The sequence below is a fragment of the Lepisma saccharinum genome, chromosome 2 (genome assembly GCF_977018435.1).
Source record: "Lepisma saccharinum chromosome 2, izLepSacc3.1, whole genome shotgun sequence".
Classification (NCBI taxonomy): Eukaryota; Metazoa; Arthropoda; class Insecta; order Zygentoma; family Lepismatidae; genus Lepisma; species Lepisma saccharinum.
This window is the reverse complement of record NC_139230.1, coordinates 195,710,784-195,738,558: the sequence shown is the minus strand read 5'-3', so window position 1 is coordinate 195,738,558 and position 27,775 is coordinate 195,710,784. Positions and strand designations below refer to the sequence as shown.

Sequence of the window (27,775 nt, the reverse complement as noted above, 5' to 3'; positions counted from 1 at the left end):
AACTTTTCAGTTTGTCGCGATTCACATGCAGACCAAGCGAGAAAAATGTTGACAATTGTTTGAAGTTATTTTTAGAATGCAATGTTACTCCACAGCACTGTTATTTATTCTGCAATTGTAGTTTGTTTATACGGGCTGCCTCACGTATCAAATTCATTGTGCACCACGAAGGTTACAATTCAGTTGCAGGCATGTTCCCCGGTTCGTAGAAAGTAAAGTGTGCTTTATTTTCCGGAAAAAAATATCTTAATGTTTCAATTCTGTTTATGTAAAAGATACAACATTCAACGAAAGAAGAAACAATAGTTACATGTATTACACATATAATGCAAATGTAAAATAGTTTGTTTTTTCAAAATGCATCAAATACACAGATTTTGAAGATTTCCTATACGATATTAAGGAAGTAAATTTGTCACAATCATTAGCGACTAACAGTGACTATGCTCCTCCGTTTGTTGATCTGGCAACACTGTGCTCCATTTAACCCATACTGACTTCTAAGGTTGAGACGCTGTATAGTATCAATTATCTGCAGAAGTATTTCTAATGGTGGCCTAACACAGAGAACAAAGATAAAGTCACACCCAGGTACTGATTTCATAATTGTGATATAAATCATGGGACAATTGGTCCACTTTACCCTCTCTTTTAGACAGATTTTCATGTTTTACAAAATATAAAATTGGTTCCAGCATGTGAAAAACACAAATAACTGAGATAGTTGATCCCAAAGTAGCCTGCATAAGTAAAAACCTGACATCTCCGAGTACTTTAGCCACTATTTATTAGTAAAAACCAAGTTATATGCACACTCAAATAGTTAAACAACACATGCAAGAGATCACACCATCAAACTTAGCACTCCTAACTAAACAAAAATGTCTAAAATTGCCATCAGCACCAAACCTGACACTCCTACCCTAACCTACCTAAACCCTGACAAAAAATTATAAACACCAATCTCACACACTCCCTAACAATAATTTCACTATTTTGGTTTCATAAGTTTTCATTCCTTCATGTTTGATTTTACTTTATTTATAATACATTTATGAAACGGAAGGCAACATCCTGTCTGCTGCTGTTGTGGAATGTTGTGTTGTGTGCTATGTTCACTTGGCTGAAGCCTTCAGATTGTTCTGCTTAACATTAAGGCAACAGACATACCTTTCTTCACAATAACATCTCCATGTGCTAAAAACAACGGAAAACGTACATAACAATATCTTCGTAAACCATGCAAAATATTTCACTTTCTCAAGGGGTTAGAGTAGGTCAAGCATGACTAATTTAGCATGCAAGTTTTCTACATGAATTTTGTTAATATCGATAAGCATGTAATGAACTGGTTTTCTGATAGCCTTCTGCAATATTGGTGCAGAACAATTTTTACATACCATCCAATATGCTTACCAGAGTGGGTTAAAAGGTTATTTGGTGCTCTTAAATCTTTAATTACACTCCTGCATCGTTACTCTATTATTTTTTTATATTTTGAGAAGGTTAAGATTGTTGCATTTGGTTGCCTCAATATTTCCATGCTTCCCTTCATGCCCTCTTATGAATACCGCCCAGTGTCCATGTGAAGAGAGAGTGGTCACTTGTGCAACTTGCTTTAACATGAGTAATAACCAATTAATACCTCCTGCATCATTCAAATAAGAAAATCAGTTTACCTGAATGTTAATCATGCTTCCACAACCATTTCTAATGTTCAAAAATCATTCCTAACTCCTCAGTACAACTTGCAAAAATAATTACACAATCAGAACTGGACAAAAACATAGCAAATATTCACTAGCTTTCTACAGACCCATCTACCACAGGAACTTGAACACTGCTTTTCATCTACTTGGTTGAATGTAATTTCCTTGCACCAGCCAGACACCAAGATACACCTGCACTACACCAAGCATCAACAAGTGCAGCAAACTAGATGCGGGCCTATGTTAGTTGATTCCATGTATCCCAAAACAAGAAATTTTGAGTCAATACTTGAAAAATCTGACTAGTCTATGTGCATATAAAACAAACACATGGCCAAGGGAAAATGTTGCAAATTGGCTTCATGCAGAATTTGCACAACATACTTTTGTTCAGTAAAATATGAGACTTCACGGTATGTAGCTATGGAATAATTTCTTATATAATTTTCAATTGATATTTCTTCTATTTCAATATTGTACAGTGGGACATCCAAGAAATGCTATTTTCTTCTTATACATACAAGTTTAACAAGTCATTGTTCAGTTCCAATTGTGTAACGATTTTTCACAAGCACACAAGGATGAGGTATGCATTTACAATGCTGTAATGGGTGTATAAATAAATTGTTTGGGTAACTGTTCCGATTGTATTACAATTCTTCTCAAATTCTCCTAGCAGAAAGACTAATTATCATAGAATTTTGGAAATCATTGTCACACGAAATTTCAACCTTCCTTAAAGTAAAGGGCACAGTTTGGATTCGAGGGGGGGAAAAAATAAAAAATTACCTCACGCAAGCATGCGCGCTTCTCATGGACAAGGTATTCTCTTGACAAGTGACTGTAGTGGGAATTAATGTAGAAGTAAATCAGAACCTTAGAAGAATGAATTTAGGGACTTTATTTTAATGCTAAAAGAACCTAACCTTGAAAGCATATAGCAAAACCTTAAGTAATCGCTAAAACTCCGCAGTGTGTGTTAAGAGTTAAATCGAAATCGAACCAAGTAAAAATTGTATTTGTATTGTGGAACCACAAGCAAAGCAACCTGCGCAGACCCACGACTCCTGTGAACCTAAGTCCCACATAGAGAAGGAGAGTGGACCATGCTTCCTTATGGCCAGAGCTGAATGGAAGAAGAGAAGGAGCGATTTTACAATACCGGGAATTTCTCCATTTTGTTCGAAATTCGGCATACTCACTAAATTAGGGCTCCTAATCACAAATCTGAAGTTGAAATTTGGCGCTCACGTGTCAAACTTGCAAAATAAGAGGGTCAGTCATCGCTACCGCCAATGCACAATTGCTCATTATCGCAAGATTTTCCATTTCGAATACTTAAAGAACGAAATATATATATTCCTGATATAACTACGACCCTAAAATTTAACTATGTTTCCTAACCTAACCTAACCACGTGCCAATGGTTCGTGGGGCTAGCCATAATTCAGGAATTTCTATACTTGAGTGCCAAATTTTAAGTGCAGATTCGTGATTAGGAGACCCAAATTAGTAAGTATCCAAAATTTCAAACAAATTGGAGAAATTCCCTGTATTGTTAAATTATACCAAAGAGAATGCTGCACAGGGACTTTTCATCCAAGGTTTTCTTCCTTGCGGAAGAAATCACAATAAAACAAAAGGAACTAGGGCCGTTGTTTGTTTGGAGAAACTATTTTGTTGTGAAAAGGAGCTTGCGGTTATGACCATGCTCATACGTCATACCCAACCATTTTTCACATGTTGGTAGTCATCATTTCCAGCTTGGTAGACGGTCCACCACCAAAGGCATTCCACTAGCAAATCTAGTCCCGCCATCCTTATATCCAGTGCGGAGACCACCTTTATGGCAGTAACCCTCTGTTTCCACATTTACCTACGAAGGCACTTGCGGTCAAACCACCAATTAGGCCCTTATGTTTGGGCAAGAAGCAGCAACATTACAAATACCCTCCCCAAAGCAGCCAGCAGGGAAACAAGATTTTGTCAAAATAACCATCCTGCGCTGTGAATGGACACCAGTTGCTAGGACGGCCGGAATATAGCTCCATGTGATTCAGCCATTCATGTACCCAGTCACCAAGGCAGTTTGTCATCTTTGCATCTATACATGTATCATGTTGTGAACACAACAGACTACACAGACCATGTAAAATTTCTCGTAAAGTTACATGAACCATTAATCAACAGCAGAAATAAAGATATTTAAAAAAAAATGAATCAAGACCCATCACGAATTTTGTATTTCACATAGCTATTCTGCCCTATAAGTTGAACATGACAATGAGGATAAATAGGGCATCCAGTGCCCTGCACTTCTTGACACTAGGTGTAGTGCAGGTGTATCCCGGGGTCAGGCTGAAGCAAGGAAATGACCTTCAACCAAGTACATGAAAAGCGGTGTTCCAAAGTTCAGAATATTCACAAATGCCTATCCGCTGCTTTAAAGGTTCATTTCATTAGTTAGAACGCACCACGTGACCACCACACGCTGCTCCAGAACATAGTGGAAACGCCAAATCAATGAAGTAGATGAGTCTGCACCAGGTAACCAACTAGATGTGCAAGTGCAGAGAATTCAAAAAGTGCAGCGAACTAGATGGTACTGATTTAAAACACCCATATCCAGGTCGGGAATTCAGTCTGAAAATGTATGACACGATGCTAAAGGTCAAATATATGTTTTAACTACAATCTGCACCTCTCTTAGTAGGAAATCAATTTTATTATTATTCTCATCTAATTCAATTGTAATGGTAATGATAGGAAATTAAATAAATATCTTGCACATACATGTCCTCTGGGTAACCAAGTAATTGCATATAGGTCTGTGCACAATTTTCAGATTGAAAATAAAATTACATCACCCATCATGTTATATGAAAAGTCCCTGAACAACGAAATATAGGAATTAAGTCAAAATGTATCTTGATTGAAACTGTTTGCAACTTTATTACAATTCATGACGCTCTTGCCAACAAAAAATTAAATACATCAGAACTAAAATCTCCAGATCTACAAAGAAACGAGGCGAGCAGGGGCACCCACCATACAACAATCCCCCCCCCCCTTGCCAAAAAAAAACATTGTCCTGGCTGTGGAGTCCGGACACCAGAGCCTCGTCAACCTGAACAATGTGCACATGCATTACGCAGTATTTTTGTCTGCTAGTATTAGGAATAGTTTATTTTCCGATTCCTCTCATTATATCGTTAATGCAGGTACACAATGTATATTGCGGAACTATAGGTCTATGGACCTCCATGGAACTCAAACAAAACAACAATCTCCATGTAAGGCACGTTGGGGAAATTACTGCAACATGGTGTCCATTTGTTTTGAACAATGGACATGAAAGTAATCTATGCTAATACACAGTACTGCCTTAAAACTTAACTCAGGATATACACCACATATGTTACACCAACCAGCTGCATACTTAGCTGATACTTCCAATTATGGGCAAAATACATGAAGTGAGAACGATCATGTATAAGAAACTATATATCACTTCACACATTTTTTACTTTTCACATACCTTCCTTCGGTTTCGTTATTTCCACTGTTTTTACACTTTGCGAGTCCTTTATTCCTTTCCTCACTACGGGTGCCTGTTTTCCCTTCGCCACAGGTTTGGTTTTATTGTTGGCATTTTCCTTTTCGGATAGCTTAGTTTTCCGTCTTGCTTCCTTCTCCTGTTCCTGAGCCTTTAATATTTCTAGCGGATCTTCTTCGTCATTCAAGAATAAAGCGTACCTATTCGTAACACCAATTCCATAAGAGTTCTCCATTCTTTAAGAAATCCCCTTTTTGAAGAGGATGCTTACGATAAATTTGGCTGCTCCGAGCCTATTTTGTTTCAGTCATTCAATATGGCGTTTTCTGCACGAGGTAACAAGCGTTTATACCCACACAGGCTTCTCATGAGTTGACTGTCAGATTTTTTTTGTTGGTTTACAATCTACAAATACATTTAATTTCAATTACTTAAAAATACATTTATAAATAATTTTCTTGCATGGTTAACCTATTTTTCAAAATAAAAATAACAGCTACATGATTATCTATTATTTAATAAAAACGTCATGCAGTGCTCCTCATACTACATATGGCAGACGGTGTTGTTGGCGGGAAATTTTCAGATCAAAAAGGCAATTGTGTGTTCAATGTGTCTATTACGTAATGTGTTTACACATACGTCTAATAAAATTTCTCCGGTAATTTTATCATTTATTGTCTCATTATTTTGAATATCAAGCACATGCAGACATAGCAATATTAAAAAGCCTTTCGATGTAGATGCCGTCTGTTCAGCCTACACTGTGCTTTCAACCTATAAGGCGGCCGCACAATGCGCGGGAATTTTCGTAAATATTTCTTGGCGGCAAGTGCTTAACTGTGTACCGCGAAACGAGGTGCAGGTCGATGGAGAGTGATACAGAAGATTCCTACACTGAAATGGCCTTAACAACACCTAAACGGCCCAGAACAAGAGGTAACATTACAGGAAACTTTCCTGGTAGTCCTCCGATGAACGACGCGATGTTATATCCCTGGAACTGGGGTGACGAAGCGAGAAAAATAGAATTAAGTCCAGCCAGTTCATGCAGCTCTCCAGAGATAGCCATAAGACAAGAAGCCAGACGTGGTCGACCACGAGCGGATGCCATAACAAACCTTATATTGGAAGGATCTACATCTCCCAGTGCTATTAAGTGTCGTTATTGCAATCGAGTATTTCCGCGAGAAAAATCACTACAAGCACACCTTCGAACGCATACAGGTATTGTTAGTTTCTTACTACATGGCCATTTAATTAAACCCGCCATTTTTAAATACATTATTATAATATATTTAATTGAACATAAAATTATGTGTCTGAACTGATGTAAGTAGTTCCGAGATAATTGACGTAGATTACGATGATTTCTAGAACTGGTTCATCAAATCATACTTGCATACAAGTGCATTACTGTTGCTTGTAAGTCTAACATTATTGAGCGAACTAAATTTATTAATTCTCATTTATCTACTAAGTTATTTTAAACCTCTTAATGCCAGCGATTAGATTGTTTTCCCCTTTTACAAATATCATTCGCGATATGTATGCACAACTAGAAAAAATTGCATCGTTCCCTCACACACTTATGGATCATATCGTGTTAGCATATCCTTGCCCAGCAGTGCATTTGTTCAAATAATTAATTTAATTATACTCGATGTGAACATATAAACATAAGCATATCGAATTTAAATGGTCCCTTATGAATGAAGCTTGTCTTGAATGTCAACAAATTTAAGTAATAGTAGTTGCTATGAAATGTTTTGTACACTTCATTGGTTAGTTACACTTTCTGAAAATAGGTTTCAATTCCTTAATAAAAACTTATTTTTTTATATATATAATTTTGCTGTAATAAATACATTTATGCCTACGATCTGGGAAAAGTTTTCATTGGTAGTAGAATTTTCTGTGCACCAAATTGAACTCTTCCCAATCTGTTGAATCTTGAAGTGTGCGGTAATATTTTTGTTCTAGTTATTTCTCTCTGGTACCGCAGAATTTGGTGTGGATTAATGATATTTTTTTCTTTACCAATCGATTAACAAAATCATCTTGAATTTGAATTTTATTACTCCATATACATTGGTGTTTAGAGGGTCTTATTTATCCACTATTCAGATGTTATTTGGAATATCTAAACAGTTCTAAGTTTGAGAAGCATTTTCACAGGTACAGTGTAATATAAGTAACTTGTAATTTAGAAGTATTGTGAGAATTATTGCACCCATGAAACATTTATGGCTAAAAGAGTTACAACTTTAGTTTTTATATATTTTCTAATTTGAAGCACCTCCGTGTGTATGTGGTGAATTATATTATGCACTGCTTGTACATTAACAGTGGGCAAAGTACACGTTCAGGAAATTTGATTATATTAACTGTTAAAATAGTAATGCTCTAACCTATCTGTATTATTGCAGTAAGATGTACAGATATTACATCTCTTTCAGAAAAATAATGATGTTCTGTACAAAAAAAGAGATTTGTTTCTTTAGGAGAAACATTTGTGTGATTATAAAAGGAATGTTAACCATTTGTGGTCCTGTGGGACAATGTTTCTCCTGTTGCAGTAGGTTTAAGTTATGATCCGGAATTTCTGATCCAGTTCCAAATGGATCTTTTGGTCATCCCTGATCTGAACCTCTATGTGCTCCACCTGATATCGAAACTGGGACCCTTTGATTACAATGTGACAGGTGGTTAAAGACATACATCTGAACAATTTTTAAGATTAAATCCTTGACCATAATCAGCAATGGACATTTTCTTTTGTGGGGGAAGATGTATATATCTAAGTTTTTATGGTTTTTGAATTTCTCTTGACCCAAGATTTTGTTCAATATATGCTTTCGTAGGTAGGTTAGGCAGGCCATGTTTGGTTCTCTTAGCATTAAAATAAAGTCCCTCAATGAATTCAACTAAGGTTCTGGGGGCCGTCGACCCACTGTACCCCCTCGAGAATTACATCGATTTTTTTATTAATCGACAAATTTCAACGTTTTACATAATATAAAAGTGGTTCCAGCATTAGAAAACCACAAAAAAAAAAGAGATATTTGATCGCAAAGTATGACTTGCGTAAGCACAAGAAACTCCTATTCCGGACTACTATCACTCATTTTCCTGCAAAACTAACACTCCTGGCATATCCTGACATTACTATGACCCTAAATTTTAACTGTGTTTGCCTAACCTAACCTTACCCTGCATGGTTCGTGAGGCTATCTGTGAATGGTTTATGGGGCTACCCTTGCTTGATGTCAGTGCCAAATTTTAATTGCAGATTCATGATTACGAGGCCTAAATTATTGACTGCGAAAAATGAAAGAAATTGGGGACCCATCCAGTATTGTAAAATCATGCCACAACCATTTCCAATAAGAATATATAATTTTAAAAAGTACTAACCTTAAAACAAAGCACTTTCTGGTACGTGGTTGCCTGGTCGAAGAATGCCACGATACTGAAAATGTTGATACACTCCCCAATATGCATTTTCAATGAATAGCACTTACCACACTAAAAATGCACGCCCACGTTGCAAACAAAATCCCAGTACCATGTGACATGAACTGAAACATCGTCTGCAGTAAATCTTGTGCGGCCTGATGTAACACCAGGATTGCCAACCTTCAATCTCAGATATTTCCAACATGGCTCCAAGTTACAAAACACAAATAATGTAACAACACGTTCCTTCATATCACATGCAGATGGCAACAATGAAAATGAGGTCATAAATTGTCCCATCAAAAAACGCATTACTCCACTATAATACATCTAAAGCTAAAAACAACACAAATCGTTCGTATAGAACATAATCTTCATAAATGACACAAAAATCATCACCTTATTCCGGGGGTACAGAGGGTCGACGGTACTAGGTTCTGATTTATTTCTACATTAATTCCCACTAGTCTACAATACTAACGGTCGCTTGTCAGCGGAAAATTCGTCTTTTATGAGAAGCACGCATGCTTGTTTAAGGTAATTTGTAAGTTGTTTTTTTTCAACATAAATAACTTTTTTTTCGAAATCCAAACAGTGCTCGTTACTTTAAGGAAGGTTCAAATTTTGTGTGACAAGATTGCCAAAATTGTACGATAGTTAGTCTTCCTGCTAGGAGAATTTGAAGAAAATCATAAAACAATCTGAACAGTTACCTTTCTCTTCCCAGTGAACTAGTGTACCCCTTGAAAATAATGTTAAATTTTTTTTCCTAATAATAATTTCTGTTCTTTGTAACTTAAAATTTGGGAGCGATTTTACAATACCGGGAATTTCTCCATTTTGTTTGAAATTCGGCATGCTCACTAATTTTGGCCCCCTAATCACGAATCTGCAGTTAAAATTTGGCGCTGACACGTGGAAATAGCAAAATAATCTAAATTAAGTTCTTATTTCTACACCCTCAATTTCAAATTTTCCCACCGATTCCGGGCTCCACCCCTGGGGTTATTGACCTACCGCCCCCAACCGCTAACGTGGCCCTGCCTCCACTCCGGCTCCCCAGCTTTCTCTATAGAGTTAAAGGCATGTTAGAAATTGGCCGGATTCACCTGCCCCCAATTAAGTGCCAAATTTTAAGTGCAGATTCGTGATTTTGAGGCCCAAATTTCAAACAAATTGGATAAATTCCCTGTATTGTTAAATTATACCAAAATTATAGAGATATTAATATTTGGTTGAGAAATGTGGTCCACTTAAGAGAGATTTTAGGTCAAGTTCCGATCATGCAATACCAATTCCATCATGCTACGCAGGCATTTTTTTGATGGCTCAATTTCTATTTGTGTCTATTAACACATGCTTCGGAGTTATATCGATGACTTACTGCATGTTTGTTGAAGAATGTTTTTTCAATTCTTTATACAGCTTTGTAATTCTTCTCTTACAACCGGCGACTGTCATCTTGGTTAGACTGCTTGCGGCTGCCATCTAGGTCATGTGTGTGTGTGATATAGAGGGGTTTTGTAGTTAGGTTAGACAAATCTGGTTTAGGGCTCGTAGTATAAAGATAATGTCTGCTTTCATTGTTAGGTTAGGTGGGCCAGGTTAAGGGCTTGCAGCATTACAATAATTTCTCTAAATGATTTCAACGTATGTTGTTGCTGGTCTCAAGCATGAGACCCCTTCAAGCCTTTTGTCGGCAATAGTCAGTGGAGCACCTTGTCGATGGGAAGCAGGGATATTTGAGTAGGATACCTTTTACATCTTCCTTTCACTGATAAATAGGACTTTTTGGAAGTGCAGTGCCAATTACTTTCGGAAAGCTTCAAATTTACTTTCACAATTATTTCCACTATTCTGTGATACTTTCTTTGTTCTATGAACAAAAAATTCCTTTTGTTATTTTATGCTGGAATTTACAAGTATCAGCTTCAGTATATACGTATATATATATATATATATATATATATATATATATATATATATATATATATATATATATATATATAATGGATAAAAGCAAGGAGGGCCAAAAGGGCTAAGTAAAAATCAAAGAAGGTAAAAGGAAACACTCACCGGACAGTAGAAAGATTCAAAATTTTCGCTAATTTATAGCATCATCGGTGTGAGAAGAAATAGACGTCTATTTCTTCTCACACCGATGATGCTATAAATTAGCGAAAATTTTGAATCTTTCTACTGTCCGGTGAGTGTTTCCTTTTACCTTCTTTGATATATATATATATATATATATGGTATGACTGAAGATGATTGGACACCTCTCCGATTTTCTTCATATTTGGCATACTTACTAATTGATGGCTGCTAATGACGAATCTGAAGTTAAACTTTGTCAGAAACTTCTAGAAATTGCAAAATAATTGCAGATCATTGACGCTAGCCCCACGAACCATTGACATGTGGTTAGGTTAGGCAAACATAGTTAAAATTTGGTGTCGTGGTAGTATCAGGAATATATATATGTGCTTGTGAAACAAAAAAAATGTGAAAATAGACTGTTTCCATTCTGAAAACTAATGCCTTATTTTAGCTTATTTTGCAATTTCTAGATGTTTCCGACAACTTTTAACTTCAGATTCATCATTAGGAGGCCTCAATTAGTGAGTATGCCAAATAAGAAAATTGGAGAGGGGTCCGGTGATCTTGAGTCGTTCCATATATATATAAATCAAAGAAGGTAAAAGAAAACACTCACCGGACAGTAGAAAAATTGAAAATTTTCGCTAACTTCGTAGCATCATCAGTGTGAGGAGAAGGAGACTGAACCGGAAGTTGTCTCCTTCTCCTCACACCGATGATGCTACGAAGTTAGTGAAAATTTTCAATTTTTCTACTGTCCGGTGAGTGTTTCCTTTTACCTTCTTTGATTTTTACTTAGCCCTTTTGGCCCTCCTTGCTTTTATCCATTATATGTATGTATAAATCATTTCCACTTTTCGGAACTGTGAAAAGTTCCACAAAGGTTCAAATTTACTGTAACAACCATCTCTACAGTACTTTATCTTTCTCCTATGAAACTTTCAAAAAATCATTAAACTTTCGGAACAGTTACTGAGAATTCTCATATCCCAGAATACTTTCACCCTTTTTTTATTTGTAAAATCTGGTTGTATGCAAAAAAATGCTAACATTACTAAACCAGGCACTCCTAACAAAAGACATAAAATTAATAATGCCATTATACTTAACACTCCTGACTAAATGAAACTGGTCATCTTTAAAAGGAAACCGTAGTCAAGAAATGTACACGCATACCTTGAAAACATGCATTTCCCACTCTGTTTGCATTCATGAAATGTGTCTCAAAGAACACCGACTATACAGGTATAATCATATCCCAGAGCATTTTTAATGAAATATTGTTGTATGCACACACACACACACACAAACTCCACTACCTTTGTGTATGTTTACAAGGAATCATTTTCGTTTCTTGAGCTAAACTACCTTTGTGTACGTTTACTCTGTGCAGTACCATTTGACTCATTGAGGTATATGTTATTGTGTGTAGTGTTTACATTGCAGTTCGCAATCTCTCCACTAGGCATGACCTCTACTAAGAGTCTTAAGATGGACACAGTGCTCAGTCCTGTCTCAGGTTTAGTTTCCTGCAGTTCATCGTGGCTAGTAAAAGTATGGAGAGTTTTTCATGTGCCACGTTAGCCGATAGGCACCTCATGTATGGTGCAGCGGCATGCAATGGAAGAGCTGCTCAACGATGCTATGTATAGCTGTTCAGCCAGCAACGGCATTTTCCTGCCTTTTTTTCTTCTTCCTTCCTGCTATACAGACAAAGCAATGTTCGTGAGAGATTGCATGTTCGACAGTCGGAATAGCCATATCTGGGATTATGAGAACCCACATGGTGTCTTGGGCCTTCCAACAGATGTTTGCTGTGAATGTATGGGCATGTATTGTAGAGGATTTTGTGATTGGACCTTATTTACTTCCCGACAGACTGAATGGAATTGTCTACAAAACTTTCCTTGTACATGTCCTCCCAGAGTTGCTGGAAGACGTGCCGCTGATAATTTGCAGGCACATGTCGTTTCAACATGGTGGGGCACCGGCACACTTTGCAGTCACTGTTCGAGGACACCTTGGTGCACTCTTTGGTCAAAGATGGATTGATCGGGGTGCTCTCCTGTTCCATGGCCAGATATGATGCCGATGGACTTCTGGGGTCATGTGAAGAGCTTAGTGTACGAGTCTCCAGTCGACACTCCCATGCATCAGGTAGCTACTTGTCTGAAACGTCGCTGACATATCTATTGTCAATTCAGCTGTTGAAGATTTGCGTCAATCTCCTGGGATGCTAGAGCATGTGCTACAGTCTATGCTGTGTCACTGTACAGTTTGTTAGCACACAGAAATGCTATCACATTTGAAGCTTACTGGCCTAATCTAACAAAAGGAAGAGTTTATGGTAGAAAAATAATCATTGTAAGCATATATGTAGATATGTACAGCTTGAACTCTTTACTGTCTTGGAGTAGACAGACACTTTCATGACTTTGTCTAGTATGTATGTATTCCACTCCCAATGCTCTTGGTTGTAACACTACCATTTGCTCTCAGTGGGATTGTCACAATATAATTCTCAACTGTGCAGAAAGCAAGAGCCAGAAGAACCATTTGTAACATGCACCTAAATATGTAATTTAGTCATGGATGGATAGGAGAGAAGATCTTACTATCTCACAATGTAAAATACTCAGGTAAGCACTACTTGCTGTAAACTTTGAATAAAATTTAATCACATCCATCACTGGCTGTAAGGTCTTTTTTTATTATAGATGTCTTTCTATGTGCTGTTGTATATTTAGAACAGAATAATGTAGCAAATTTAAAATATATTATCTATGTTTCAGGTGAACGTCCATACCTATGTGATTATCCTGGCTGTACTAAAGCTTTCACCCAAAGTGGTCAATTGAAAACACATCAGCGCCTGCACACTGGAGAGAAGCCATTTATTTGTTCAGAGCCAGGGTTCGTAAAAATTAATTTATTTTCTACTTGTCGCACATGCCCATTTTTTCTGTAAGTTGTTAGGAAAAAAGGGTTTACTGAATTGTGACCAACCCCTTAATATTTCCTGAATCCACCATTTTCCCCAAGAACAGCCTGAACCTCCCTTGTCATCATCCACAGGCAGCACACAGATATTGAATCTAAATGCATGACCATGAAATTAGGTGAGTGTCAAGAAGTTCGTGCTGTTACCACTTCTAGAGAACAGACCAGAGTGTTCGGGGGTTAAGAGAATGAAAGATATCTTTGTTTAGTTGAAGATATGAGACTCCATTTCTGGGGCGTGTAACGAACTTTCAATTCACACAATCACCAGCTCTGTATCAAATGGGACCCGACAGTACCCCGGAGAGAAGTCTGTCTGATGCTAGAACTATGCAGGAGCCTGCGACTTTTGTGTTGCTATTGCTTTGCTTTTCATATGTGGCACCAGTGCAATTCTGCTTGTCCATCTATTTTCATAGCTGTGCGTTTAGGGGTGCAATACATGTGCAAGGGTGGTTCAACATTGACAGACACATTTGTGAATTAAAAAAGTTGTAAATAGTTGGAGGTAAACTGCCAGAGGATGTACCTTCATCCTTTGCGAGTATTGCACATTTGCCCTGATGTAGTTGACACATGCACAGTAGGAGAACCTGAAGCCAGCTGAAATTTTGAGATTGCAAGCACAGTGTTGGGAAGAAATAGTGCCACAGGCAAGAGTGTGCGAACAATATCAACAGTTTGGCGAAGAATGCTAGTTGCTGACAAATGAACCACATGGACACATTTGTCCAACTGGGACATGCAAGGTGTTCTGTATGTCGATTGGGGAGGAGGTGGGTCATTATTAATGCCCAGTATTCCTACACATTAATGAAGGGTGCCGTACATAATACAATAGACCAGAGATGCCATTCTTCATCATGAAAATACACAGCCCCACATGGTCAATTTGACAGCAAGAACTCTGAAGAAGAAGAAAAAATGAAGCATCGACAAAATATGTCCTGCAGTGTCTACAACAACAGTCAACTTTCTTCTATGCCAAAGGACTCGGGGAACAGACACTATGATGGCAGCAGTATCTGGATGCTCGGCAGTTTCCTTTGAAAAACTCACATAGTTTGGTACTTGTAAGATTTTCCATTTTTTCCCCCCAAAATTAGGCCTGTCAGCTTTGAACAACCCTTGTATGTATATTCCCCAGCCTCTCTCAAGGGTGAAAGGCAAGGAGTCTTGGGTCTGTGCAGGGTGTTCTTTAGTGTCCCTTCTTTAAATTCATCTTCGTTGTCTCAATTTGCCAAAAGTGGCAGAAAATCTATGCTAAATAACAAAAGATCACTCAAGGGTGATACTATTTGCATTTTATTTGTCATCAGTTTCTAGTTTGGCTAATCTTGGTGATTGAGATGGTTGATGATTAAGTAATAATCATGAAAGGATGTACTTAAATACATTCCTGGGCTGGAACATAAACTTTGAACATTCAGTAGTTAGACTAAGTCAACAATATCTACTACCATTGAAATGGGTTTTGGAGTTCTGGAAAGGGAGCCCAGATTACTTTTGACTACCTTCAATATCGATGTGGTCACAATTCACTGAACACCATGTATTTTTAGCTTCAGCTGCTAAAGATACAAAGTTTACATTTTGTGAACTGAAAGAATCTGTTACTCTTCTTCTGCAATGTACATATTTTTTGATTGATACACCTATATGTCTTTCTCCCAAGTCAACCTCTCTTCCACGCAGTACATCCTGGACAGAACATGGCATTATATAATGCCCAGCGTTCTGATTTAAAATGGAAAAAAAATGGATGCATGGTGTACATAAAAAGTATAACATCAATGATTGTATATGTGTTTAATCTATGTGGCATTATGTTGGTCCAGCTACAACATTCCACTAACAGCTCTCTATCTGTAGTTTTGTCTATGCTTGTGTGTATGTGATTGCACCATAATTGTCACAATTTTTCATGCTTTGAGATGTGTCAAGTCCCAGTAGCTTAATTCTTTCCAATGTTCTTAACTATTCTCAACTAAACCTTGTAATAGTTTGGTTTTGTTAACCATCTTGTTACACTTGAAATTTTTGATCATCCTTGGTTGATTGACTTTTACATACATATCAAGGACCAACGTTAATTATCTGTAGGTAACTGTATTAAATTATCATCATCAAATTTTTGGACATGTATAGATTGATTCCATAATAAAATGTCTTGAATTTTTGTTCATTGTTTTTCAAGTTTTTACAACAGGTCATTCTTTTCTTCCATAGGTGTAACAGTAGATTTACTCATGCCAACAGACATTGTCCTGATCACCCATATGCAACTCTTCGTCGTTGCAATGATTTTGTTCTGAGGCCAGTTGTAACAAATCCTGAACATTCACATGACGTTCTTAAGTGGTTAGAACGGTAAGTTTAATATAAAATTGTCTTGTAAATGTATCATATTTGTGTGTATGTGTAGTAGAAATGGACTAGTATGGAATTTTTGCTGATACCATTTAAGTACTAATTTAACTTTCAGGGTGGCGACAAACTAGGAAAAGCCAGTGAACTTGAGGGGTCAGGGATTTTTTTTTAATTTAATTTATTTGAATTGTTAATGCAATGAAATGAATGTACCAGGCATTTGCTTTGAAAGAGGTCATTATGAAGTGCTGCACGGGAATGGGAAATCTTGTTGCTAAGTCTTATCGCCACACTGCACAGAAAGCTCCTGTGCTGAACTACAGATTTATTTCACAAAAGGAAATAAAAAGAAAACATAGTACACGAATACTACAGCTTTACAAGTGCCAACAGCCAGCCCACTTCGAAACACGGATTGCACACAAACATCGTGCACCGCTCGCAGTCTGTACAGCAAGTATCTGATGTGAATCATTTGACCCCACCGGTCCGCTGTTGCCACTTGACAGTGCTGCCCTAACAATGGCGGAATTTACATGTACTACACACCTTACGGTCAAAGTCTCGGTGTCAACTTTTAGGCCCCTTTTATGCACGACACAACCACGGTATCAGAAACAAGTGATTGTAGGTGGGGAGGGAGGAAGGGAAGTTTCTGGAGCTGCAATGATTTTGTTCTGAGGCCAGTTGTAACAGTGCACCACCACTCTGGCGCCATCCGATAGTTGTAGGACATCATAGTACACCATTTTGTCAGACATTCTGAAGAAACCTGGAAACAAATGAGGGCCTTTATGCAACGCAATTTTTTGTCTGATGTACAACATTTTGTCAGAAAAACAAGAAGCTCCCATCTGCTTTTTGTCATATATTGATATGCGACATATGCCAGGGAACCAATTTTTGTTGGATATCTTTGGACTGCAACATCAGACAAGAATCATATGCATAAATGGAGCCTTATAATTTCAAGTTCGATGTGGTATAACACTTTATTGGACAAACTTTTAGGTTCTGTTTATGCATGCAATGTTTACCAGATGTAGCAGTTTGGCATTTGTCATTCTGTGACATCCACGAAAAATCACATGCATTGCACTCATGAATCCAATATTCCTCCCAGTATAGCATTTTTACTCATGTACAATGTTTGTCAGATGCGGCATCTGACAAAAATCACATGTATAAGCAGAGCCTTAGACAGCTGCACCACTGCAAAGATGCTGCTGGAATTTTATTACTTGTCTGGTTCACTTTACCTTATTTAATGTAGCAATGCTTAGGAAGGGTTTTTTCTCGTCTCCCAGCATAATTCTGCTTTCACATGGGTTATCTTTAACATGTGTTTACAATCACATTTCCACCCATTCAAAATAATGTGAATTTGGTATAAAATGAATGTGAAATTGTGGCATTGTTCGCAAATTTAAATCATTTTGTGCTTTAACGATGAAAATTCAACATTATTGTGTTTTAGGCTTAAAGCAACAAAATGTACCATATGTATGCACATTTTCCAACATTTTATGCAAGAGAAAACTTCAATGTGTGTTGTTCCAACAGCTATATGAAAGCATGTGTAAGTGGATGTTTCCCATGCAGCGGCGTATACTCTGGGTCACCTAGGTAATCGGAGATGACCCGGTTATAATTTTTTAAAAAGTTATTTTTTATTTCTTCGCAATATTCTTCCGAACCAATCTTTGATTCACATATTTCTTTGCTTCCAGCGCGCGAATGTTTTCAACCGTTTGCCGCGGAATGTCCGTGAGGCTTTTTCTCCAGCTGGTGGAATCTGGTGACGTCAGGGTGAGATTCCACCGGCTCCCTTTAAAACCCTTGACGGGAGGGGAAGGAAACACTGCTTCTCAGGCGCGGTTATTCCGTGGCAAGGGTAAGCTCCTTCTGGAAAGAGTCCATCGGTCGCACTCTCCACCCCAGAGCCTTTGCCGTTCCCTTGGCTGGCACCCTCTTCTGCCATTCTTCCCCGATGGCCTTTGTATCCTAGGAGCTGTGTTGTTTACGACAGGGAAATTTATCAGGAAACAGGTTTCTGGGTTCACAAATTACGTACTGAAAAGGAAAGAAGAGAAAATACATCTGAAAATGCGCGAGAAACAGAGAAATCTGAACAACATTTGCGAACCAATTCTATGAAAATTCTCATTTTACGTTTGCTTCTGTCTTCCTGATCTCTGCTATTTCAATAGATATTGTCAAAGGAAAAAAAAAACTATTACACCGACCTCCGTTGCGGAGTGTTAGCACAGCTCCCTTCGACGCCAGATCTTCAGGGTTCGAATACCGGTCTAGGCATGGGTGTTCTTTGTAAATGTCCCTTCATCAATGTCATATCATCACTCGTAGAGATTAGCCGAAAGTGACAGAAAAGCGACGTCAAATAACAATTTAATCAATCGATTAATGAAGTAATTAAACTATTTATATGCTTACTTTTTTCATTTTTGTATTTTAAAATGCGTGATTACTTTCTTTGTAGCCTTCAAAACCAGTGAGAGTACTTCTTTCACAGAAATGAATAATTTTTAAAAGGGAAAGCTAAAAAAAAAAAAAAAAAAAAAAAAAAAGTAAAGTGTTCCCCTGTGCTTAGCACCACGCCATGGAGGCGTATAGGGGGTGTGGGGGGTTATACGTCAAAACATCGACGCAAAAACATCGACAACAAAAACATCGCCTACATTTCATCGACAGTACAAAACATCGACAGCACAAAACATCGACAGTACAAAACATCGACGGCAAAAACATCAACGCCAAAAACATCGACGCCAAAAACATCGACGGCAAAAACATCGACACCAAAAACATCGACAGCAAAAACATCGACGGCAAAAACATCGACGACAAAAACATCGACGGCAAAAACATCGACGGCAAAAACATCGACACCAAAAACATCGACACCAAAAACATCGACGGCAAAAACATCGACGCCAAAAACATCGATGCCAAAAACATCGACACCGAAAACATCGACGGCAAAAACATCGACGGCAAAACATCGACAGCAAAAACATCGACGGCAAAAGCATCGACGCCCAGAACATCGACGCGAAAAACATTGAGTGCAAAAACATCGACACCAAAAACATCGACGGCAAAAACATCGACGGCAAAGACATCGACGGCAAAAACATCGACACCAAAAACATCGACGGCAAAAACATCGACGCCAAAAACATCGACAGCAAAAACATCGACGCGAAAAACATCGACGCGAAAAACATCGACGCGAAAAACATCGACGCGAAAAACATCGACGGCAAAAACATCGACGACAAATATATCGACACGAAAAACATCGACGCCAAAAACATCGCTATTTTTTGTCATTAAAACAGTTAATTTATAATGCAGTCATGTTTTATTATTATTGAAGGATGGCGGAAAGTAGGAGGAGCAGGGTAGAAAGACTGGGGTGAGTAACAGAGTGGAAAGTAGAGGGGCGCTAGAACTCCAACTCGTCCAGGTGAAATTTATATCTTGATTCGTTCCATGAATTGGATTTAGTGTTGTGATAATAGCATCATGAAGCTACAGCTCTTCTTTCTTTCGACCAAACATGCCTACATTGGTCGATATGTTTTTAGATTCCTTATCAGCCATTTTCATTGATTCGATAATTTCGCGCTGCATGCGCACTTTCCGACATCAAAACAATATCATTAATAGCACTTGATTCTTGCCCCAAAGCTCAAATAAAGGAATCGTAAGCAATGCGAAGTGTCATGTTTCCTTCTGCTTTCTAGCAAGCTGCTTTTAACTTCATAGACGGGATCGTTGTATGCTCGTTATATTGTGGACGTGGAAGATATGTTCCTTGATGACTATGGTACGAAACCGACTGAGGGGCCCCTTTGCTTTACCTCCCCCGCCCACCTTCACGCAGCGGTATCTGTAGACCCCTTGTGATAGCCACTGGACAGAAGCCTCTCTCCCAAACATCAGGTTTTGTTAATCTGCAACTGATATCAATTCTGCCAGCACACCAGAAGGGTTGCTACAATTTTTTGTCCCAAATGTAGATTGTGCATGAGGTGTTTTTAACAAACAACGTGTTTGTTTTTTTTTTTCAAAATACACAGCCTTATATGAACATAAGAAAATAAGGAGAATAATTTAAGGAATTCCGTCCATTGGAATTTATTTAGCTGTAATTTTTGGTATTAGTTTGTGTTGGACATAAATACACTTAGGCGGAACTAGAATTTGTTTCTGGGAATGGCACACAATATATATATATATATATATACTGGCCATGTGTATTCTTTGTGGGTGTCCTTCAATTTCATTATATCTCTCATCCTCATTGTCACGATTAACCAAATGTGGCAAAAAAGTGAAACTAATTAACAAAAACAATATATACCTATTAGGGCTGAGACTATACCGAATGTCGTTGTATCAGTATCGGCTGATAACAATAGTATCGACATCGGAAAGTATCCGCTGGATTCAGTGGCGGCGATTGGGTTCCAAAACCGTTGGGCAAGGTGCCAAAACGGGAGGGGGGGAGACAGTATATTTCCATTTGTAGATAGAATTCAGTATAGTGCGGGAGCAAAAGTGGCGTTGGCAACTGCCCCCCTCGCTCTCCCCCTTAATCGCCACCACTGGCTGGATTTTACTTTCAGATACTGGCCGATATTTTTCCTGCGTTTTGAGAGTTGGCGGGTCCATAAAAATACCACGCGACAATTTCACAGAGTCTAAGTTTCTTGGGTGTTCAGGAAAATTTAAGTTTCCATTGATTTTGTGCCAATATTGAGTGAGAAAACTATATTTTGTGATTCCTTAACACATATATTTATATACTGGTACTATTTTTTAATAGTTGGATGTATTTGGTGGTTGTGGGGTTGTTCTTTTGTTGAAGGTTCAAACGGTGACGAAGAATATGTGCATACAGCTAAGTGTGTATAATTCCCCTAAAAATCTAATCGCTATTTTTAGAATAGGTCTAACAGGTGAGAAAATATTTTTTTATAAGCAGGAGGACGTTCAACATCTAAAGAACACATTTCCTATTTATAGGAAATTTTCACTAACACGTATCAGTTCCTCTTCCGAAATTGCTTCAATTTATTTCTTCATATTTTCTTTCAATTCTTCTGATATATGGCGTCCGGTGTAAAAGCTTTTTAGCTCGCCACGATGACGTTAGAAATATGTCCGTTTCTTCTGCAAGGCGCCGGAGAGATTTCTGAGGAGTATGTTTCAATCGTGTTCCAACGTCGTCTAGTTTATCCTCAGTAAGCACATGCCATTTTACCTTAACAAGAGCAGACCCTATTTTCCTAAATTTGTTCCCAAGTAACAGAACAATGTCTCTGTGTGAAACAGGAACATCTGGGAATTCTACTTCGAAACGCATTCTAACTTCCCTACAAGAATTCGTAATGACGTAAGAGTCGTATATAAAAATTCGTTGTTTAAAATTTTACGGATAGCGTGGTATTATTAGACTGCAGAAAAAAACTGGCAATACGTAAACTAAAACAAAACAATCTAAAACACTTGTTAACAATTTAACACTTCACAAACACGTGCAAACTGGACAACAGCTGTCTGGATACTGAAGCACATACGTGTCTAATGCCAAGGTCAGCGTACAGTTGTGGGTTTAAATGCCGGTAGATGTGCTCTTACTTTCCGACGCGCTAGCCGCCGTCCAACGGCCACCTCGGCCGTGAAAGGCACCGTATACATACGTATATCCTTATCGCTAAAAATTCCGAGAGCGAGAAATACAACGTTATGAAATCAAGGAGTTAACAAACTATGAATTAGAAATATTAAAATTGAGTTCCAGACCCAGATAGTCTGGCAATAAGACTTCTGCCTTGTAACCAAGTGATCCCGAGTTCGATCCCTGGTGGGGGTACATTTCATTAAGTGACTCGAATTCCACTATAAAATACTGCAATTTGTGCAAACGTCAGCACGCTTGGGCAAGTTAATGCTCTTCGGAGTCTTAGGAGTATGCCTACATTCCCCAAGCGTGCTGATTTTTGCACCGTATTGCAGTATTTAGTTGGTTGGATGTATATTAACCTCATTTCTGAGGTTAGAAAATAATTTGTGCACTGTCATGGTAGCCCATTTCGATTCCAGCATGTGAAAGCAGAAGTGAAGAGAATATTAAAATTATGATTTATTAATTTCTAAATTAAAGGACAGCTTTACTAAGGACAGTAAGTGATGTGTTAATTGGATTTGGCCGTTTAAATTCAGAAAGTTCCGAATTTATGAACTATGGAAAACTACAATCTTCCGCCGCTCACTACTGTTGTGATATGGAAGGGAATTAGAAATAAGAACCCTTTAGCAACTGCCTGCAATGGTTGAAACGTTCGAAATTGCCTTTAACGAACTTTATAAACTTTGTGTTATTCATCAACAGTTAAATGCAGTGGAGGCGATTGGGTTCCAAAACTTGGGGGGGGGGGGGGGGGGCAAGAACAATTTACTTTCTACTCGTACATACAGTTTAGCATAATGCGGGGGCAAAAGCGGAAAAAAGTATTGATAAATTAGGGTGGGCAGTAAAATGTAAGACAATATATAGTATATACGTATATGTATGTAAGACGTATGTATCCCCCTCTCTCTTACACTCCCGATTTTCCTCTTACTTCTTTTCCCTTTCCTTTTCTTGTTTTCCTCTTTGTCTTTTCTAATCTATTCTCGCATCTTGTTCCATTTCCTTTCGCTTTGTCTCTGATGGACACAATTATTTCAAGGAAGTGTTTACACATGCGCAGCCATACATTCTAATTACATTCTTTCATGCATGTTAATACAGTGAAATAAATGTGAATTAGGTTTAAACTTGTGTTGCAAATAAAAGGCACATACTTGATTTTATGTATTCGGCGACAATGATAGAAAGTGCGATGGTAGATAATCGTGAAGATTCTCGTAATTTAAATGCATGTTCCTGAGCATAGTATTTTCATAGTATGAGTTTTTGACTGAAAGAGTTTTCTTACTCCTTGGGGGTCACTTTTCTTAGCACATAAGGTTTGTACAACTGAGAAATCTATCTGAATGTTTGCAGTAGCGGCGATTGGGTGCCAACATTTGAGGGGCAAGGACAATATACTTTTTATTGGTAACAAAGGCTTAGCATAAAAAAGCCATAGTGCCGGGGCAAAAAGTGGCAAATGTGATGGGGGAACTGCATCCCCCACTTCCCGCTCCTCCTAATCGCCGCCACTGAATGTTTGGATTAAAATGAACGTCTTATTAGGAATGATTTAACACACACACACGGAAAACCAATTCTTTGTTCATTCGTAGCGTTCCTCTGAACGCGGGGATCTTAAATAGGGATGTAACTTGCCCCTCCCGATTAGTACTAGTTGATGGTAGAGACAGCCCTGAACGGGCAGGTACAAATATCTAACTATTCATTAAAATAGACTCATGATTCGTTTCTAGACTGAAGTGAGCAATGCAAATGGCAGAATGGGTGTAGACTAGCTTACCCTGTTCGGTTTAGAAATAAGACCAGTAGCTCCTGCTTCTCCGATGATTCCAGATTAAAAGACCTCGTGTCGCTCTCATGCGCACCTATTTAAACCCTCGCTTGGCCTCTCGTCACCTCTTGCCAAAGGCCAGTGTTCTTACCATTTCCTGTAGAAAGCTTATCCATCACATTTCTGAACAGGAGCTGACAAGGTCTGCCAGGGTCAATATTTCTTAATCGAACAGGGTATGGTACGCATTGTCCATGAAGTATTCCTAGGCTAATGAAAGGCTATTTTGACAAAATATCATTCATAATTAATAAACAAGTAAGATTGAAAAAATTGTTCAGAATTGAAGAGATTATTAGCTAACTTGCTATTCGTTTTCTGAACAGTCATGTTAGTAATGCTGGAGAAATAATATACGTATGATTACATGAACATATTTTTTGAGGTAACAAAATGATTTAGGACACAAGGAATTCATTGAAGTTGATCACCGTACCAGTAATAATTCATCTATTTTTCATAGATGTCTTTGGTTGTATGGCATGACCATTTCGAACACACTAGAATGTCAACCTCTATCCTGTGCAGCATACCCTGGAAACTTAATTATTTCAGGGCAACGAGTCCCTGGGGCCTGGAACCACTGTCAAAGTAATAATTTTTGAGGGTTTGTACTTTGAGTGTCAGCGTGTGGTTGTTTTCGCCCCTTCGTTACTTTCATCTAATCACCATTGAACCTTACCGTCGTCATTATCAAAATTAGCAGAGAAATTACTTAAAATAAAACAAATCAACCACAACTTACTCTTCCAAAAAATGGAGTTTCATTAGTTCATACCTCTTAGAAAGTTGAGGTGGTCATTTCAATTGCACAGCGTTTCATTAGTGGATCAAGGCAGCTAATTACGTGAACAATGACATTGTTTTCCGAAAGCGTCAAATATTTGTCTCAGGCAATCACCCTCTTAAAATGAACGCATCTTCTGTGGTGATAAAATGCCACGTTTGGTGCGAGTTCTTTCTGTATATATTTTTCCCCAATTGCATAACGCTGTCGTTATAATAGAGAGGTCCTGTGTTCGACTCCTCCTCCTCTGGTGGAAGCACAATGCACACTGGTTCGGACAACACGTTGAACTGTAGGGTTAGTCCCGATTAGCCTATCTGAGCATAAAAGTGGGCTTAAAAACAAAAATTTTAATGGATACTTCGTGACACCTTTTTCCACACATAATTGGTTTATTAAAATTTATTTACTTAGCTATTGTAGTGATTATTGTGATTCCTACATATTAGTAGTACGAATATAAAGTTGATATATGAAGATGACAGGTATATAAAAATTGTAATGAAATAAATAAAGAAATAAAAATGGGACACTTCAATGCAGAGCTAATTAAAACACATCACCTCCAGATTCGGCCGAGACCAAGAAAGTATGGGGCCCTAACTCCACACACCCTATACGCCTTCATGGCGTGGTGCAGAGCACAGGGAAGCACTTTACATTACTTTTTATTATACTCTCTAGCATACCCGAAGGTTTATCGCAACAGCAACACAAGCCTTCCATCTGTCCCAATCCGGGGCAAGATCAATCTAATCTTTCCCATCCTTACCGATTTCTTTCAGGTCCATCCCAACGTTGTCCCTCCATCCTCGTCTTGGTCTTCCTACTGGTCTCTTACAATCAGGTTTCCCAACAAGAATCTTGAAAACTATTCTTTCCTCTGCCATTCACGTCACATGGCCTGCCCATACAAGTCTTCTTGATTAAATTATTCTAATAATAATTAAAAAGTAGAAATAATTTATTGTGGTGCTGGAGGAAGTTACGCTAAGATGATGTTTTTATTTGTTTATTTGGAGATTTATTAACCATACCCAGGCCGCGATTTATATACGTATGTGGAGGCCCGGAGCTGCAGTCCTCAAGTTCACCCTAAATTCTGATCTAATTTTGATCATACCCTGCTTAATTTTGAGCCTCCTAAGCCTACTAGCGGCTTTTAATCATGGAAGTATTCATTTGGTCACAGTTTTTGTTTCAATAGCTATAGTAATTACTTTCACTTTTAATGACAAAATTGGCTTTTTATGGGTTGATAATATATAAACATTTCAGCATAGATAATATTCACAAGTAAAATATACATGTTATGAACACCAGAATACACTCATTTATTGAATCATTCATATATCCTCAAGTATATGTACTTATTGAATTTGATTGGGTGGGCAATCGGGTGGGCACAGGAATTTTTGGGTAGGCGCTTGCCCACCCGTGCCCACCCCTGTCGCCGTCCCTGCGCCACTGCACTAATCGATAATCAAAAAGTTTTTCCATCCCATAAAAATATTATCCAGGACTATTTTGTTAAATTACTGTTACATTTGAAGGAATAAATACAGCACTCAACCTCTAGTTACCAATCCCATTACGAAGGTAACCCATGATTTGCTGCAAAGTAGAAAAATGTTCTTTCACATTTAAGTAGTGGCGGAGATTATGGGAGCGTGGGAGGGGGCAGTTGCACCCCCATACATTTTGCCACATTATCTTTCGCACTATGCTAAACCTTATGTACCAAGGGAAAGTAAACTGTCCTCGTCCTCCCCCCCCCCCCCAGTTTTGGAAACCAATCGCCGCCACTTTTAGACATCATTTTGCCACGTATTATCTTTTTTTTTGTTTCACGAGGAATTTCTCTATCCAAGTTCATGGGCGTAACTTGCAATCTAACTTTAGGGGGTCACAATCGAACTTGCCGCTTAACTTTTTTGGGGAGGATTCAAAAGTTTTCTAGGCCATAAAAATAGCTTTAAGGTTATTTTTATTTTGTGAAACAACTGTCACATTTGTGAAATCATAAAAATTGCTCCTCTGGTCCGAAGAGGTCAATAAAGTACCATTGACTTGTAAATTTTAATAAACCTGAAAATTTTAGACTGTCAATGCTACCCTTGCTTCCGTCATTCTCATTTCCGAAAGCAGTCCTCTTCTATTGCCTTGACTTCAGTTTCTTTTGTATTTGAGACTATTTCCTGTTGTCAAATATTTACGGAAAGAATTTATGATTGTCGTAGCATTCACACAGCAAGCCCATCTTGTTACAGAAAGGATCTTTAAAGGAATAAGTTTCTATCCTGCATCTCTTAAGATGCTTTCGAAGATACCATGCCTTGTTGGACTACTTGGAATTAAGCTATATATGTATTGCATTATTAAAAAAAAGATCACACTGTTTAAATTATATGTGACTTTAAATTAATCTCTCAGGTTCAGATTCAAAACAAGTACACATAATTTATTAATTTCCAAGTATGAGCCATTCATTCGCCAGCCACATTAATCAACACAGATCACAACTCACAGCTAACGAATAAAGTATGAGTGAGTGTTAATAACAAGAAATTTCCTACAAAAAGGACTGGAATAGTTCAATTATATACAAAGTAATACAAGCAACCCCCTCTCCCGTAGTTGCTTGGACATGTATTGGCTTAAAAATAGGTAACATTCTTTTAGAGTATAATATTATAACTGCAATAAGATTATATTGCATTTCTAAGTAAAGGATTAGGGGTGGGACAGTCTGCCACCCTTGCCTCCCCGTGCGCACGTCTATGAAAATGAAGCTTAAAGGTTCGTTAGGTGTTGAACGTCCTCCTACTTATTAAAAAAATATTTTCGCACCTTATAGACCTATTCCTAAAAATAGTGATTCAATTTTTGTAGCAAGTTTGGTGAATTATGATTGGCCAAATGGAAGTTTTTTAATGGAAAATATTGAGTGAGAAATTTTCTAGTTTTTCCAATTTTTGGTCGAAATGCGTCTAACCTACTATAATAATCTTGGGGAGAAGGGAGCCAGAGATGTTTTGTGGGGCTTCAGTCCCCTAGCCCGCCTGGAACGCCGTTCCTGATAAGGTGGACATAAGGGAATAAGAGCAAATATTCTGAGGGGAAGTGACTCACTAGATGGACAGTTTCATTCAGATGGTCATTGATACCCATCACTGTAACATTTGTAAGAGTGCAGTTAAAAATTTAAAAATACTTTCAATCACCAGTTACT

At 38.0% G+C, this 27,775-nt stretch overlaps 2 protein-coding genes across 5 annotated transcripts in view; one reads left to right on the top strand and one right to left on the bottom strand.

The window, feature by feature from the left end:
- LOC145984248 (intracellular hyaluronan-binding protein 4.S-like) overlaps positions 1-5,621 on the bottom strand; it is a 50,534-nt gene extending 44,913 nt beyond the window's left edge. For all 4 annotated transcript variants that reach the window (XM_083117841.1, XM_083117844.1, XM_083117843.1 and 1 more), the window contains exon 1: positions 5,248-5,621. In XM_083117841.1, the coding sequence (XP_082973967.1) occupies positions 5,248-5,500 (253 nt within the window). In that variant the 5' untranslated portion in view covers positions 5,501-5,621. The remainder of the gene's footprint in view (positions 1-5,247) is intronic.
- A 479-nt stretch (positions 5,622-6,100) lies between these two features.
- The window catches only part of LOC145984247 (uncharacterized), a 32,270-nt gene continuing 10,595 nt past the window's right edge, over positions 6,101-27,775 (top strand). Inside the window, exons 1-3 of the mRNA XM_083117840.1 lie at positions 6,101-6,492; positions 13,617-13,737; positions 16,054-16,194. Coding sequence (XP_082973966.1) covers positions 6,135-6,492; positions 13,617-13,737; positions 16,054-16,194 — 620 coding nt within the window. The 5' untranslated portion in view covers positions 6,101-6,134. The remainder of the gene's footprint in view (positions 6,493-13,616; positions 13,738-16,053; positions 16,195-27,775) is intronic.